Source organism: Podarcis raffonei, chromosome 14 (assembly GCF_027172205.1).
Source record: "Podarcis raffonei isolate rPodRaf1 chromosome 14, rPodRaf1.pri, whole genome shotgun sequence".
Classification (NCBI taxonomy): Eukaryota; Metazoa; Chordata; class Lepidosauria; order Squamata; family Lacertidae; genus Podarcis; species Podarcis raffonei.
In genome coordinates, this window is record NC_070615.1 from 11,796,818 (window position 1) to 11,813,207 (window position 16,390).

General features: G+C 43.3%; 1 protein-coding gene across 14 annotated transcripts in view; it reads right to left on the reverse strand.

Annotated features, from left to right (window-relative positions):
* Positions 1 to 15,725, reverse strand: part of DMXL2 (Dmx like 2) — a 530,204-nt gene extending 514,479 nt beyond the window's left edge. For 9 of the 14 annotated variants that reach the window (XM_053365736.1, XM_053365733.1, XM_053365732.1 and 6 more), the window contains exon 1: positions 15,454 to 15,718. In XM_053365736.1, coding sequence (XP_053221711.1) covers positions 15,454 to 15,540 — 87 coding nt within the window. In that variant the 5' untranslated portion in view covers positions 15,541 to 15,718. Of the gene's footprint in view, positions 1 to 15,453 lie in introns of all 14 variants that reach the window. The other 5 variants (XM_053365735.1, XM_053365731.1, XM_053365737.1 and 2 more) reach the window with 4 other exon arrangements.
* Positions 15,726 to 16,390: the final 665 nt, after the last annotated feature.

Genomic DNA, 16,390 nt, shown 5'->3' on the forward strand with positions numbered 1-16,390 from the left:
CTTCAAGCATCTAAGCTCCTGACCATCAGAGCTAAACAATTATATCCTTTCCCAGTTGCAATATCCTCTCTTTGGGAAGTTCAGAGAGTAAAAAGATAAACAAAAAGAACAAAACATCTTTGGGTGTAAAGAAAAGAAGAAGAACTGTTGTATGATGAATTGCTTTTTATTTTTTTATTTTTTTAAATAGCCATAGATTTTGAGCACACTGCTTCACTGATGCCTGATATTAAAACAAGATGAACAAGTAGGTTAACACCCCTTTCATACTTTTGTCTCTCAAGGGCACTAGCAAAGGTGTTGCTAGATAGCCAGCACATCCCATCCTAATAATCATTAATCAACCTTGAAATTAAGCTCTTGCCTGGGGCACTCTGTTTGAGGGGCAAAGCACCCCGCTGCTCCCCCAACAGTTAAGAAGGGAGAGCAGCACACAGTAGCCGTAACAATGCAATGCTGTTTCCAGTGTATTGACCAGGCTTCCTCAAACTCGGCCCTCCAGATGTTTTGAGACTACAATTCCCATCATCCCTGACCACTGGTCCTGCTAGCTAAGGATGATGGGAATTGTAGTCCAAAAACATCTGGAGGGCAAAGTTCGCCTATGCCTGGTATTGATCCAGGAGAACTGTATACTAAGGTAACACAACAGTTCTGCCTTTGGGGCCAACAGCCTAGAGCTCTCAAAAGGAATAAAGATTGCAGAACTACCCTGCCGGAACGTCTATGTGCACAAGGGGAACATTACCACTATTTCCACCTTGGGATGCAGCGCTCTGTGGATTAAAAGCAGTGCAGCATTGCTGTTTCAATTAACCTACCATCTGAAAGATCTCAGAGTGGTTTGCAATGGATAAAAATATATGTAAGTGACACACACACACACACACAGCGCAATAAAACATGTCAAATAATTCACATAGCAAAATGCATACAAGTTATCCATACACCTATTATAAAAATAAGTAAAATCAGAGATCACTGCAAGGCAGTGTAATATAACATTTCAGACAGTGCAACGTACATATAATCCTTCATCCCATCTCACTCAACAACCATTTCACACAATCATTCGCTACCTGAAACACTACCAACCACTCAGGCATAAACCACTCACACTCAACAATACAGTGGTACCTCGGGTTAAGAACTTTGCTTCAGGATGAGAACAGAAATCGTGCTCCGGCGGCACGGCAGCAGCAGGAGGCCCCATTAGCTAAAGTGGTCCTCAGGTTAAGAACGGACCTCCGGAACGAATTAAGTACTTAACCCGAGGTACCAGTGTTCTGTTATGCGGTGCCTGCCTCTGAAGCTTCCATTGTTGGGGTGGAGACTGGGAGAGTGAATTGAGGCTCATAAGGCTTTGGCGTACCTCTGAGCGAGCAGCTCAGTAGGAGCTGTCCATGGTGCTGTAGGCTCCAACATCAACCCATCTTTGCCTTGTGAGCTCCTTGCCAGAACAAAGAGAAAAATGCTTCTCACTTGTGCACAGGAAATCAAACTACAGGATCAGAATCTGTTCCACGTGCATAAAGCTATTTTACACGCCTTATTGTCCCTCTATGCACTTGGTGGCTCCTGTGCAACTTCCTTTCACTCCTCCGCTCTCGTGTTTCAGTTTTTGGAAATAGCTATGGTTAGCTTGACATATGCACTGGCACAATCAGGAAAAAGCCAGTTTGCAAACCTGGTTTGTAAACTATTATTTTGTATTAACCACAGTTGGTGAAAACACACAATGCTCACCATGGCTATCTTTGAAAGCAAAAGGGAAATTCATATGTGACTCTCTGGTTTAACCATTGAGTTGATGCATACAGTTGATGCATAACGGTAAGGAGGGGCACGATGGCGCCGAGGTAAGATGTGCTTATCAGAGCTCCACATATTCCCTTTCAATTACATGATGGGGGTTTGCTTTGCTAGCTTCTCCCCCCCCCTTTGTTCTTTTAAAAATTCCTCTTATCGAAGGCAAGGTTGTTTTATGTATTCCAGAAACCCCAGGAATTTGCACCATAGAATTTTGTGAAGCTAGCATCGTAAATTTGTTTTAACAAAGGCTAACAGCCTTGCAGCCACCGCCCTGGTTTCCTGTCAGCTATATCTCCACATTTTAAAAACTTTTTTAAAAGCTTTTTTTAATGACTTTTAACCTTCAAAACCTTTTAATCTCTTAAAATCCTTTTTATTTCCTTTGACCCACTATATTTTAAACAAACTGAATTGCACACAGTGCGTTTTCACTGTCAATGAGAGGAGAAGGTATATCTACCAAGGTTTGCATACAGTTTTCTAGTATCTCAACAGGATCTTTTTCTGCCCTATCACATATCCTTTATCTAAGCAGAGGCAGCCAATACAGCAGCACCCTGCAGACATTGTTGGACTACAACTTCCACAATCCCTGACTACCAACTATGCTGGCTGGTGCTGAGTAGAGATGGAGCCCAATAACCTCTGAAGGGCAATGCGTTAGCCATCCTTGATCTAGAGTGACCACACTTGGGACCTGGTCCATGTTGACTCATGCATTAGAAACCAATGATCAGGCTTTCTTAAAATACAAGACAAATGTTCATTGCCCGGTATCCTGAATGTCTTGAGGACTGCGGTGCAGCAAACCAGGCTTGGAACCCCACCCCCACTTGCTTAGTCCTCCATGATGACCATAAATTACCTTCAAGCAACCAGGCTTTACATAAGAAGTTAAGATTGCAAGCAAATTGCACAAGCATGCGTAGGCACAAAGTCTATTAAAAATGCATGGACTAGTATTTTTTCCTGGAATTATTTGTGAGGCTGCAAAAAATTATAAGCATTCAGGAACACTGGCTTTTGCTTTTAAAATCATGCTAAAAAGCACTGTACCCTGTTAATATTCAATTACATCTTGGAGTGTTTTGGAAGGGTAGAAAGAAGGAAGGAAGCAAGGTTGAGATGGTTCCCAAAACACAGAAATGCTGAGGGGAAGCTGGGCAGAATCTCCTGCAGCAATAAGGATAGCAGCGCATGAGTTCTGTAGATTTAAAGCCCTGACAAAAGCAAGGAGCATGAAGCAAGCTTAAGTACCACCCACACACAGAGTCTGCACTGCTTTAGTCACTCTGCTACCTGCAAGAGAAAACTAGATGGGAGTTCGCAAGCTGCCAGAGGAGCTGGAATGACTTGCAGGATTCTCAAAATGTAAGAAAAACTGCACTTCTTTTTGCCAGAGCTTGCATTAAGATGAAGCCCGTTGGCCCGATCCAAGGCAGTGACAAAGATCTAGTAGATTCAGTAGCCAGACCAAGATAAGCATAGGCAGAGAAAGAATCTTTCAATAAATTAAAGGGCTGAGAAGTGTTGCATCTTAAATAGCTCACAGGCATGTAATTTTCCACTTGCCAGAAGCAGGTAAGAACTGGCTTCAGGTAAGCTTCACAGTGACAAATCAGTCTGTGCTCTAGGAGCCAAGCTATGCAAGTCAAGCGCTACTAATGGCTGCATGTCCATCTTGAAAAAAACGGAAAGTGCCCAGCCAGTGTTTCTTAATTTATTTTTTGTTTATTTCATTTCTAAAATTTCTATCCTGCCCTTCCTCTCAAAGGAGCACAGTGTTCTGAGAATCTATAAAGGTAAAGGTAAAGGGACCCCTGACCATTAGGTACACTTGTGGCTGACTCTGGGGTTGCGGCGCTCATCTCGCTTTATTGGCCGAGGGAGCTGGTGTACAGCTTCCAGGTCATGTAGCCAGCATGACTAAGCTGGTTCTGGCAAACCAGAGCAGCACACGGAAACGCCGTTTACCTTCCTGCCGGAGCAGTACCCATTTATCTACTTGCACTTTGACGTGCTTTTGAACTGCTAAGGTTAGCAGGAGCAGGGACTAAGCAACGGGAGCTCACCCCGTCACGGGGATTTGAACTGTCGACCTTCTAATCAGCAAGTCCTAGGCTCTATGGTTTAACCCACAGCGCCACCTGCGTCCCTCTGAGAATCTAGTCTCCTTGTAAATATGCCCATAAGAGTGGCTAGCCTGCAGAAATGCTTACCTGTGAAGGCTCACATAGGAGGGACTGAGAGTTACATCCCTCTTTCAGCAGCCCTCTGAGTATATTATGCTGGACATGGAGGCAGGGGCTTGCCTCTTCTACCAGCACACTTTGTTTCAATGTAGGGCATAGAGGAGAGACAGAATCATCCCATTCCTTCTCCGCCAGCTGATTCACTTGCTGATATGCAGTTTCTGGTCATACTTCTGCTTCGACTATGGCTAGTAGGTTAGTGCTGAAATATGAGGCAGCTCTACGGACAAATTTAACGGTGGCTGGTTTCCAAGCCTGCCTATCTTATTTAAAGACTAATAGCCAACCTTTTGATCAAATGATACTCAATAAGAGTTCAAAAATTCAATACGCAGCACTCCGTGCCAATGGAAAGGGAACTCTTCCTAGCTCTCTGGCACTTCTGCCACTGCTATTCTATGTGGTGACTTCAAAATACCCTTGATCTCCCCAATCCATCTCCAAAAGCAAAACAAATATGCTGCCAGGAAAAACTGGGCATTAACTAAGTGACTTATCCAAAGGGTCTCCTCTGTTTGGATCCAGATTTTCCCAGGTTCACCCTCTTGACAAAAATAAGAAAATACTGCAAGCCATGTCTGCAACCTCCTGCCCACAAAACACCCTCCCTGCTTTACCCTTTCCTTTAAAGGAGTGGGGAAGAGTGTTTGGAAGGGTTATGGTAGCAGCAATATCATCCCGCCATGCGCTGCAGTACATCGAGACTGAGAAAGGTAGACCTTGGGAACTGGGGCTTTCTCAAGAGGTACAGTTGCCTACCCCTCTCCCCATGTGAAGTAAGAGAAAGGTGGGGATGGCCCTCTGTAGGTTTGACAAAGGAAGGAAACTCTGGGGAACTTCTCTGGCTCCAATACCCATCCAGTGTCTTAACAAGCTCATATGTACTTGGAGGCAACCTTTTCAAAACCATGGAGGTTCATTTTTAGGTCCTACTTGGGTGAACATTCATGACATATCAAGATGGTGCATCACAAATTAATGCAGCTTCTTCTTCCACAGGTGGACTACTTCTCTTGGTGGTGGGAAGCTAAAGGAAATTCAGGGGTGTGGGTCATATTAAAGCCTCTCCCAAGGGTCTTTTTTAATATTCCTGGCCAGGAGTAAGGAGAGAAGCTGCAGGGAAATGGAAGCCCTCCTCCAAATGTGGATAAACTGTGCACCCTGGACTCCTCCGCATTATGGGAACAATCCAGGTACAGGGTGCTTCAATCCCATTGATATCAAATAAATACAAACACAAATCTAAGTGTTTAAGATCCATTGCATCCAGCAATGTCACTGTGCTTTTCGACAATCATTTCCACAGCAACATACAATGCACATTCCTAGCATAAGTTATCAACTAAAACTTGGATAAACTGTGCATCCTGGACTCCTCCTCATTATGGGAACGATCCAGGTACAGGGTGCTTCAACCCCATTGATATCAAATAAATACAAACACAAACCTAAGTGTTTAAGATCCACTGAGTCCAGCAATGTCACTGTGCTTTTCAACCATCATTTTCACAGCAGCATACAACGCACATTCCTAGCATAAGCTATCAATTAAACTTCTGAAAGGAATTATTAATTCAGAACTGTGTAGCAAGATTACCTTCCCAAATGTCCAATGTAAGAAGACCATTTCAGTCTGCTTACAAAATGCTATGTAAATCAGAGCTCAATGAGGAAGTGAGTTCCACAGGTCCAGGGCAACTGTGGAAAAGGTTGTGTTACATCTGGTATCCACAGAAGTTGACTCTTTCAAGAGAGCCTCTTAGATTACCTCTTTAGATACTTGTAACTGAGTATTTGGTGTGACTGGACATTACAAAGCACAGATTAAGTGGATTTGGGACACTTCCAGTAGAACTTCCACCTGCGACTGTAGCAAAGTGCTAAACCAGTCTGCAGTAGTTAGAAATTTTTAAGAACACGAAGTTATTTACCAAACTAACTACAGTGGTACCTCAGGTTAAGAACTTAATTCGTTCTGGAGGTCCATTCTTAACCTGAAACTGTTCTTAACCTGAGGTACCACTTTAGCTAATGGGGCCTTCTGCTGCCACCGTGCCACCGCCACACGATTTCTGTTCTCATCCTGAAGCAAAGTTCTTAACCAGAGGTACTATTTCTGGGTTACCAGAGTCTGTAACCTGAAGTGTCTGTAACCTGAAGCATCTGTAACCTGAGGTACCACTGTATACATTGAATTAAGCAAAATCTATAGAATTCTGGAACATGAAAGTATACAAAATAGGAACAACTTAACAGCATGTTCTTTTTTATCCTGCATAACAGAACACTGCATTATTAAATTACACCAGCAACAGCATCATTTATGTTGGTTCATTATTCAAGAACACCCTGACTAACCAATTTCTAATGCAATGCACAATTGCACTTTCCAATTGTCTTTCCTTGCTATTAAATCACTTTCTTCAGACGGTTTTCAGCACTGGAGCTGTCCAAAAAGGAATGTGTTTTTACAGAGGTAGCTGATTGTTGGCACAGGTCTGCCAAAAGTAATGCTAATTTAAAGGATTCATCTATCGCCCGTCCCTGTCCCAACTTATATTCAGGATATTAATTTAAAAATAGGAATTCCATGATTGAAATATATTAAAAAGGGAGAACATTTAACAACAGTTATAAAATTGTTGTGAACTGCCTTGAGATCTGCGGCTGAAAGGTGCTATACAGACTAAATAAAATAAAATAAAATAAATCAAGCTATATTCTCAATTAAATAAACAGCATTAAGCGTGTGACATCTAGCAAAAGGGTCTGGTGCATATGTAAAAATTCTATACCTCTCAACTACTGTTATGAGACTAGGAATATCCTCAAACTCACACAATATCCTTCAGTGTTAACCACAGTTTCATTATTTCTACACTAACATTAACTATGTTTGGCCAGGGTTTGAAGCTGGTTTTGCAAAACCATGTTAAAAGTAGCCACAATTAGCATTAATGTCAGAACAGATGTAATGCCATGCTATCTACAGTATAACACAGAAAAGGGAAGAGGGTGAATTGTTCAAGAGGGAAAAGAGGATGGGCCCCGCAAGTCTGTAAGACACTTCCGGTTTCTTCAACACAATTAAAAGCTTAGAAAACAGTATGTCTGAACGGGAACACAAAGGCTAATGAAAGCCTGAAATGAGCCAGCTTGCTTTCACTGGTTGCAGATACATCATCATATTGTTCCTATATGAAACATATCCAAACCTATTAACATATAAAAAAGCAAATTAATACATTTTTAAGGCCACAGCGGCAAAAGGCCCTCTAAAATTCACAATACAGAAAGAGAAGGCAACGTAGCAACAGTAAGTAGCTACATCAACTATTAAAAGCGTTGGACAGTGATTTTTTAAAAAAAAGTTGCTGCAAGCCAAATTTGCCTGCTAGGAGCATTCCATATTGGGGTGCCTTAAAGCCAAATATATTAAAGCACTAGCTATGATACATTGCATTTCACGATTCCATACTCTCCCTTGTTCTGCCCTGCCCAATCTTCCAACCTTCTCCGCAATCTTTATCTACCTGATTAGTGTTTTTTTTAAAAAAAGATATTTATTGAAATTTTCAACTTTAATACATTAAAAAAGAATCAAAAAAGGAAAAACAAAAAGGTTTAAAAACACATAAAGTTCCCAATCCTTATTTTTCTATAACATATTTCCCTGACTTCCCCACACCTCCCCTTCTTATATTCCAATTCAAAATGTTAGTTCAGCAAGTTCTTATCCCTAATTTTAACCTTTTTCTATTTAGTTCATTTTAAAAAACCAATTTTGCCTTATCCAAACTTAAACACAATACTTATGCATCAATACTCGTTCTTAAAACATTTTTCTAACGTCGACCCAATTTCCCTTCCACGAATTCCCCAATTTTCATACAAATAACAAAATAAAATAAAAATAAAACAGATTGTAATTATACACCCTTTGGATTCCCAAACTCCACCCCCCCCTTTCCCGGTTTCAATCCCCAACAAATGTCCATCAGTCTTAGTCTACTATCAGCCTGGAGATCTCACGTCCGAGGCTCTTAATTCTCTCTCAATTCCTCTCTGCCGGGTTTTTTTATAGTCCTTAATATTAAACACCAGATCTCGGAAAGCTCTGGCCCAACGGGATCCATGTTTCTTCCAGCCAGACCTCCATACTTAAAAGTGGAGCCCGAATCATGTTTCTTATTCCTTTCAAGTCCAAATGTCCCCAAAGCTCCAACTTCCACCTTAAGCAAATTTGTAATCCTTGGGTCTTCAGATCTCCACATGAGGAGATCTCTCCATTCTTCAATCTCCAATTCAAGCCAGATTTTCGACATCAAGTTCTTATTTTCCTTTGTAGCCATCATGTCAGGCCTCTGGCTCTCCTTTATCATCTGCAAAGTTACAGCTCCTCCTTCCTTTTCCTCAGGAACAACATATATCTCCTTCTCCACACTCTCAAAGCTCTCAAGTTTCTCTTTTTGTCCAGCTGCATGGGCTTCCTGAGTCAAATCCTTATCAAATTCAGTGATGTTATTTACTGTTAAGTTCAGAGTTGCAACATTTGTAGCCAAAACATCAATTTGGCCTTGTAACTTTCCCAAGAGAACAAAAACTTTGTCCAACCCAGCCTGAATTTTCCCTCCTCCAGCCATTCTTGTAATGTCCCAAATCCCCCTCTAGAGGGATTTTGGTAACTTAATATTCCTTCCAATTCAAATCCAAAAATCAAGTTAGTTTGTAACAGTTCTTCCTTGTTTTCAACAAATTGTAACCAAATTGTAACAAATATAGCCAGCAGAAACAACAGAAACAAAGTTCTCTTTTCCCGTCTTGACAGCTAAATTTGACAGCTGTCAAACTCTTCAATACCTCATCAGCAGGCTCTCTCGCGGAGCACTCCCGGGTCCGGGGGGGGGGTGGCACTTCAGCTCCCAAGATTAGCTCTTTATCCTCCAGTAAGATTACTTATATTGCCAAATCATGAAATTAATGTCTTTTACCAAGTAAAAAAGAAAGGGTTCTCTTGACCTTAGTTAGCAGGTCCTTGCTTTAAATTATTTACAAGATGGGGAGACGGACTTCCTGTTTGCACCTTCCCCGATCGTGCCTAATTAAAAAAAAAAAAATTCTTTCCAATTTCCGTACTACTCACGGGTTGTTGCTTTAAAGTCCAATTGTTCACAAAAAGAAGTCAGCGCTCTCCGACCATGGCAATGCGGCTTCACTCCGCAGGAGAAGCAGTCGACTCTCAGCACCGCGCCGCTCACCCCGCCCCCCGCTCCGAAGCCTTTAAAAAGGCTCCTTCACAGGTCGGGGGGGCGCAAATGGTGCCCGCCGAGTCACCAGGTTCACAGGCTTCACCACCTGTGATTTTTGAGGGTCCCCGCGTCGCCGCAGCGGTCAAGACCCAATCCTGCGGAGCCGATTCCCTCCGGAGCTCGGAGGGAATCCGCCATTAGCCGATGGTGCTAACCCGGAAGTCCTACCTGATTAGTTTTTGACTGGCTCATCTTCAGACAAAGATGTTGTGGCTGTCCTGATATCCTAGCAGGGTATGGGGAGCAGTGGACCTGGAAGTTGAGTACTAAAGAACTCAGGAGACCAGAGTTCTACAGTCTGTGAATGATTTCAAATAAATTAAACTGTCTGCAGTACCTGGACACTTCAGTCTTTGAGTGACACCTTGTTGGCAAAGACTGCGTCAATGGTTTTGGAGCCTTTGGATGAAAGCTACAGAACCACCAGTTGCTTATAGGTGATGAAGTTGAGTTGGCAGGAGACCGAATCATCAGATGTACTTACTGCACAACCACTCCTTTATCTTGCTATGCAATGCCTGGCAGGCTTATGCTACCTGCCCATAATAAACAGTGGAAAACCCAGAAGCACAGTTAATGTAAATCCAGTAATTTAATAACCTTATGAGCTTTGTAATCCACACACTGGCAATATTACATATTTTAGTGGTCATTTGTTTTGCACTATTTCCCATGCAAGTATTTGTTCTGCCAAATTCCACAAGGACAGGGATGGGCCATAGCTCATAGAGTGCATGTGTTGAATGCAACAGGTCTCAAGTTCAGTCCCTAAGCACTTCCAAGCTGAGTTAAGAAAGATACCCACTTGAAACCCTGCCAGTCAGTGTAGACTATACTGAGCATGATGGTCCAATGGTCTGACTCAGTAAAAGGCAGCTTCCTTTGTCGATCACTAAAAGCTCTTTATTTCCAACAGGTTCAGACGTAATAATCCTGGTCTGATAAGCTGTGCTGCATTGACCTCAGAACAAGCTTGCCCAGCTTCAGTGACACTATCTTAGTTTCTTAAACCAGTTTCCCAATTCACATGGAACAGGAAACTGTGGTTTAAGAAACTAAGAGACCTTTGCTTAAGGCTTAAGCTGAGTGCGCCAAGGAAGGAGGGAAGCAGAGAGACAAGGTATCAGTGCAAGGGCAGACAACTCATTCACAGGTTAATAAAACTTGGTTTACCAGACTGGGGTTGTTACATGTAAACCAGGACACTGTTTTGCAAATGGCGGGCAGAAACAATATTGCAGTAGAATACATCTCAAGAGCCAAAAACAGATTCACACAGAGACACTGAAAAAGTGCAAAAAGCTTTGGTCAAAGTAACTATAGCTTCTTGTTCCTTGGCTAAAGGGACAAAACATTAAAGAAAACTGCATTGAGTAATCCCAATGTCTGTGAGAGAGAAAATTCCTATGGTTTCACTTAGCATTAGGGTCACTGGTGTTCTAATGAAGAGGTGGGGAACCTCTGGACCTCCAGAGATTATTGGACTACAACTCCCACAATCCTTTACCATTAGCCAAGCTGGCTGGGGTTTATGAAAACTGGGAGTTCAACAACGTCAGGAGGCTCACTAGTGACTCACTATGAATCTAAACAGGAATGAAGGCAGTCGCAGGGATGACTAGACTATTCCCAAAACGCTCATTTCTGTCAGGTTGCACAGGACAGAGATGGTGAAAGTTAAGGACTCCCAAGTCATGCACAGTGATGGAAGGTGGAAGCTGACTTGTTTTAAAAACAGTAACTGGCACAGCTTGCACCACCAATATGATGTCCAAACAACAGATGAATGATAGGCCTGGGAAGTCTAGCCATCTTAGGATCAGTTGCAGCATGACTGTTTGATGTTTTTAATACCCTCACAAAGTAGCATCATCATTCTGCTCACGCTACTGTTTAACGGAGGAATTAATATCCCTAAACTACCAGAGATCAGCATTCTACGGTGTTCTGCTGAAGGGGATGCTTGCTACCTTTGCAAAAATCCCACCCACTCCATTGCAGAGTCAGCAAGATCGACTGTCCTCAGTGGGATAGAAGGAGAAATTCCAGGTCCGCAGCACAGAACTTGGGGCTGCCTGCAGCTACCTTTCCTCCACCTCTTTATTTGTGTGGTGGTTCCAGTAGAGACCTAGCAAGCAGATCCCCAGGCTTACTGGGGAAGACATACACAAAGATCTTGACATCAGTAAGCCCATACTGACAAAGGAAATGCCCTGCGTGGAAGAATAAAATATGGGGCAAATGTCAAAGCACCTCTCAGTAGAGATGAAGAGTTACTTAATTTGTTTCACCTTCATCCAACTGCAGCCATGAAGCACTCCGATTCCACGCTTGTTGCTCTGACCTTGCAATTCCCCTCCTAAAATCCCTTGCAGGGCTTCCTGTCCACTCCCTGATTCTGTGGAATCTTCCTCATCTTTAACCACCCCCCTTGCAGGACATTCCTTATCTATCTTCACTTATTTCCCAACACATCCCTTCCAGTGACCTTTGCCCACACAGCTCTACCTGAAATGATTTCTTCTTGCTGCCCTTTCTTATTTCCTTTAAACGTCACCTCAAAACAGTAACGTATTGAGAACTTTCCCAGGAGTCCCTTTACCTAATTTACCTAATTGTAACTCCAGGTTCTTTGTAAAGCATCATGTATATAGATGGGGCTGCACAGATTAATAATAATAATGAAGCCAGCAGAATTACTTTCAATAGCAGGATAGAGGAGACTGGGGCAGGTAAACATAGATATTACGAAAAGGTGAGGGTTGGTGCATTTGTATTGTCTGGTTTAATAGGGAAGAGAGACTGGGATTGTGATAAAAGGGGGCAATTCCTTAATTATAAGGATCTCTATTTGCTGCAATCATTCATATGGTGAATTGCCAATGTCTTGCCTCCTTTCTAATTGCTTGTAGACACAATATATAATTTAAACACTGAGAGTCTGATAGTTCAGACCACCAGAAAACTAAGTCTCTGTGGCATGAGATAGCTTACTGCAATCAAACAATAAAGCCACTCAACAAACAATGGCTATTTTTTAAAAAAGATCATTTTTAGGAGAATCACAGCAAAGAAAGACCTTGAGGCATTGTCATTTACAACCTGGGCTGGCGTAGATTACAACACACACATCTAATACAATTATTTTACACTTTCCAATCATGATTTCAGTCCCCCCCCCCCAGTTCCTTAAGCAGAACATACATATAAGAAAACCAGCAATGCCAAGAATGATCTATGAAATCAATCCATCTCTCCTCTCCTTCAGCCTCATGGTCTCTGGCCTGTGGTGTTAGCAAACTGGCATTAAAACAGTATCCCAAAGATCTGCAGTAAGAGTCTGTTCATTTTTATAACGATCAAAATTTGGAGAAAGCATTCAGACAAAAATGGCTACACAATATGCAGCCCACATATTATTAGATGAATTCCACTGTGATGAAAGAAATACTACGGAGTATGGTTTTTATGAATGTCACAGGAGGCAGTGGCTGTGCAGTGTCCTTAGACGTCAGTAGAGCTGCATAGCAGCAGAAAAGAGAAAATACTCTGGAGTGAATACCTATACTTTCTTTTCTTGGCAGAATTGTTATTAAAAGGGCAAAACTGTGTGAAACCATTTCTGAATAGAAAGGTTTTTCAACAGCCCCCCCAAGTGTCTGAGAAATAGATGCTATAATCAGAATAATTTTGACAAAAATTACTTCAGGCTTGTATATGTCACAAAGACTAACATGCCCAGTCTCCTCACCTCCAAAAGCTAATTATTGTTGTTGTTTTTAACTGCTCAAAAACTCCTAAAAAGCAACACTTTTTTGCACAAGCTGTTAGGTGCAAGATCCCTCCCACTTTCATTTATTATTAGCAGAGGAAGTTATATTCCATTCAATTGCAAAGCTCATCCACAGCTAGCCCAGGAAACGTTTTTCACAGGTAAGGAGTCTTCGGCCAGCTATGTGTTGCTTGACTACAGCTCCCATAATCCCTGATCACCAGCCATGCTGGCTGGGACTGATGGGAGTTGGAGTCCAGCAACACCTGAAGGGCCACAGGTCTTCTATCCCTGATTTAAGCAGGCTTTTGCAACCACGTAACTTTTCATTACAAGATGGACCAAGGTATTTTCAGCATTATGCCATTTTCTCACTTAAAAGACTTGCATCAAGAAAATCAGACTATGCGCATTGCCTCCAGCATTCTCTCCCAGGGTACTCTGGGGAAAAGAAATGCACCCTAAATCTTTACCACTCACCACCAGTGGGACTAAGGACATTATTACATCATAAACAAACACAAGGGAGTGAAGAGATTATGCAGCTCAGCCAGGACTGACCAACAACACTATTTATTTCCACAGGCCTTTACTTTAGAAGTTACAGCCCCTGCCTTCCCATGCCTAGACAGGCATCAACACCACTGGTAGGTAAGGAGAAGATATATTACGAACCCCCACCGTAAGACTGCCAAGTTTTCAAGAAGGCCTGTTAACAGCAGTCATGAAGCAGTTGCATGATTCAGTTGTTGATTTCTGCAGATCAATGCTCATGTAAAGGCAAGGGGGCAGGCCAGAGCGGTTTAGTGACCACTTGGCAATGCTGTCATCCCCCCCAACACACACACACACACACACACACACACACACACCAACCATCCTATAATTCCCTCACCCTCTTGGGAAGCACCTGCTAGCTCCCTCACCACTATTCACCTTGCCACTAAAGCCACAAATATATAATGCTGTTTTAAAAAGGAAATAAATAGGATACACACACACAGGTACACTATTTCAGTTAGCCAGGGCAGGTCATAGAATCCTAGAACCATAGAGGCAGAAGGGACCACATGGGTCATCTAGCCCAACCCCCTGCAATGCAGGAACTTTCCGCCCAAATTTGGGGCTCGAACCTCTAACACTGAAATTAAGAGTCTCATACTCTACCAGCTGGGCAATGCATGCCTCCCTGATCCGATACACACCTTAGATAAATATATAGATACATCCATTATTATGGTATATAAATAGAGATTCGGTACTTCAGACACATGCCCCACAGGAGGGCAATTTGATTTTTAAGGGGGGCAATTCCGGATTGAGTTATTAACAGTGAATGGTCTTTTAGGCTTCTTCCACGTGAATGGGAGTTCACTTTTTGAATAATAAGAATTATATGTCACGGGGTGGGGGGGCATCAAGATTTTAGAGATGCTTAGGTGGGGCATGGCCAAAAAAAGGTTGGGAACCACTGCGTCAGAGGGAAATCCATGTTGGGTTGCATCCAGCTAAGTCAGAGTGGATATGTTAGGTGTGCATTAATTTCAGTTGGCCTATTTTGGGTTGGACTAGCCCCGAATACCACCCACAGGTATATTATACATTACAGTACAGTACAGTATAAAGATTCAAAACCTTTTGAGTCAAGGTCCAGCCACATTTTGTGGACAAATACACAGACAGCGAAACAACATAACATTACATTATATTGTAGTATATTACAGTATATTATAGTATAAAGATCCAAAACCGTTTGGGTCAAGGTCCAGCCGAATTTTGTGGACAAGTACACAGACAGCATAACATGACATAACATTATATTATAGTATATTTCAGTATATTATAATATGACATTATATTGTAGTATATTACAGTATAAAGATTCAAAGCCTTTTGGGACAAGGTCCATCCGAATTTTGTGGACAAGTACGCAGACAGCATACCAACATGACATGACATTATATTGTAGTATATTATAGTATAAAGATTCAAAGCCTTTTGGGACAAGGTACAGCTGAATTTTGCAGACAGAAAAATAATTTTATATAGTATATACAAGCAAGCAAGCAAGCACACACACACACACACACACACACAAACGAGGGCACGGAAACCAGACCAAAAATAGCTTTTTTGTGTGTGTGGGGGGGAGAAAATATAAATTTTCAGTGCCCCACCCAGACCCCGAAGGCAGAAAGCCTGGCAGGGCGACGAGGGTGCCTTCTTCTGCATCTCCTTTGGGTGCCACCCTCTCTCTCCTCGCCTTCCCTCCCTTGACCCTCCGCCTCAGGACGGATCCGTCCCTCACCGTGAACGGGGTGTCCTCGACGCTGCCCACCGAGTAGCAGTTGTCTCCCGGGTTGACGGCGCCGGTGAGCACCTGGTGCAGATGCATCGCTGCTGCTGCTGCTGCGGCCTCCGGCGGCCGCCCGCCCGCCCAACCGGCAGGGATTCCCTCTCCCCTCCGCGAGGGCGAGCGCGGGGATGCGCAGAGAGACCCGGATGGCTTCCGCTCCTTCCCCTCCTCCTCCTCCTCCCTTCCCGCGCTGAGGGAAAAAAAAGAAGAAGGGGGAAGCTTCGCTCTCGCAAACAGGGCGCGCGCGCGCGCGGGCGGGGGGGCGGGCGGGCGCGCGCTCAGCGGCAGCCGCGGCGGCGGTAGGCGGGCAGGTCAAAGAGAGTGATGGGACGGAAGCGGCGTGCGCATGCGCGGGAGGGGGAAAGATGCCGGCTGAGGGACCACCTCCGTCTGAGGGAGGGGCTCCGGACAGGTGAGTCCCGGGGGGGGGAGGGGGGACCCGCCAGGTAGGGAGACACGCTGTGGAAAGGGGGAAAGGGAGCCGGGTGGGTGAGATTGAGAGCAGAAAGCAGCAGCAGCAGCAACGGCCGCCTCTTCGGCAAAGCAGGAGTTTGTTCCCTGAGGGCGCCGTCACACACCCGGCGTTTAAAGCGCGACGGTGCCGCTTTAAAACAGCCGCGGCTCTTTTCCTCAAAGGGTTCTGGGAGTTGTAGTTCGTTGAGGGTGCTGGGAGTCGATAAGGAGACACACGCACACCACATTTTATTTTTTAAAAAAATATTATTATTATTATTATTATTATTATTATTATTATTATTTATTATTATCAGTGCTTTTTGGGGGGAGACGCATACCCCTAAACATTTTAATGTATATAAAAAAATAAAAAGTCCAGTAGGACCTTAGAGACACATGTGTGACTCACATGTGTGAATCACCAGGGACCCAT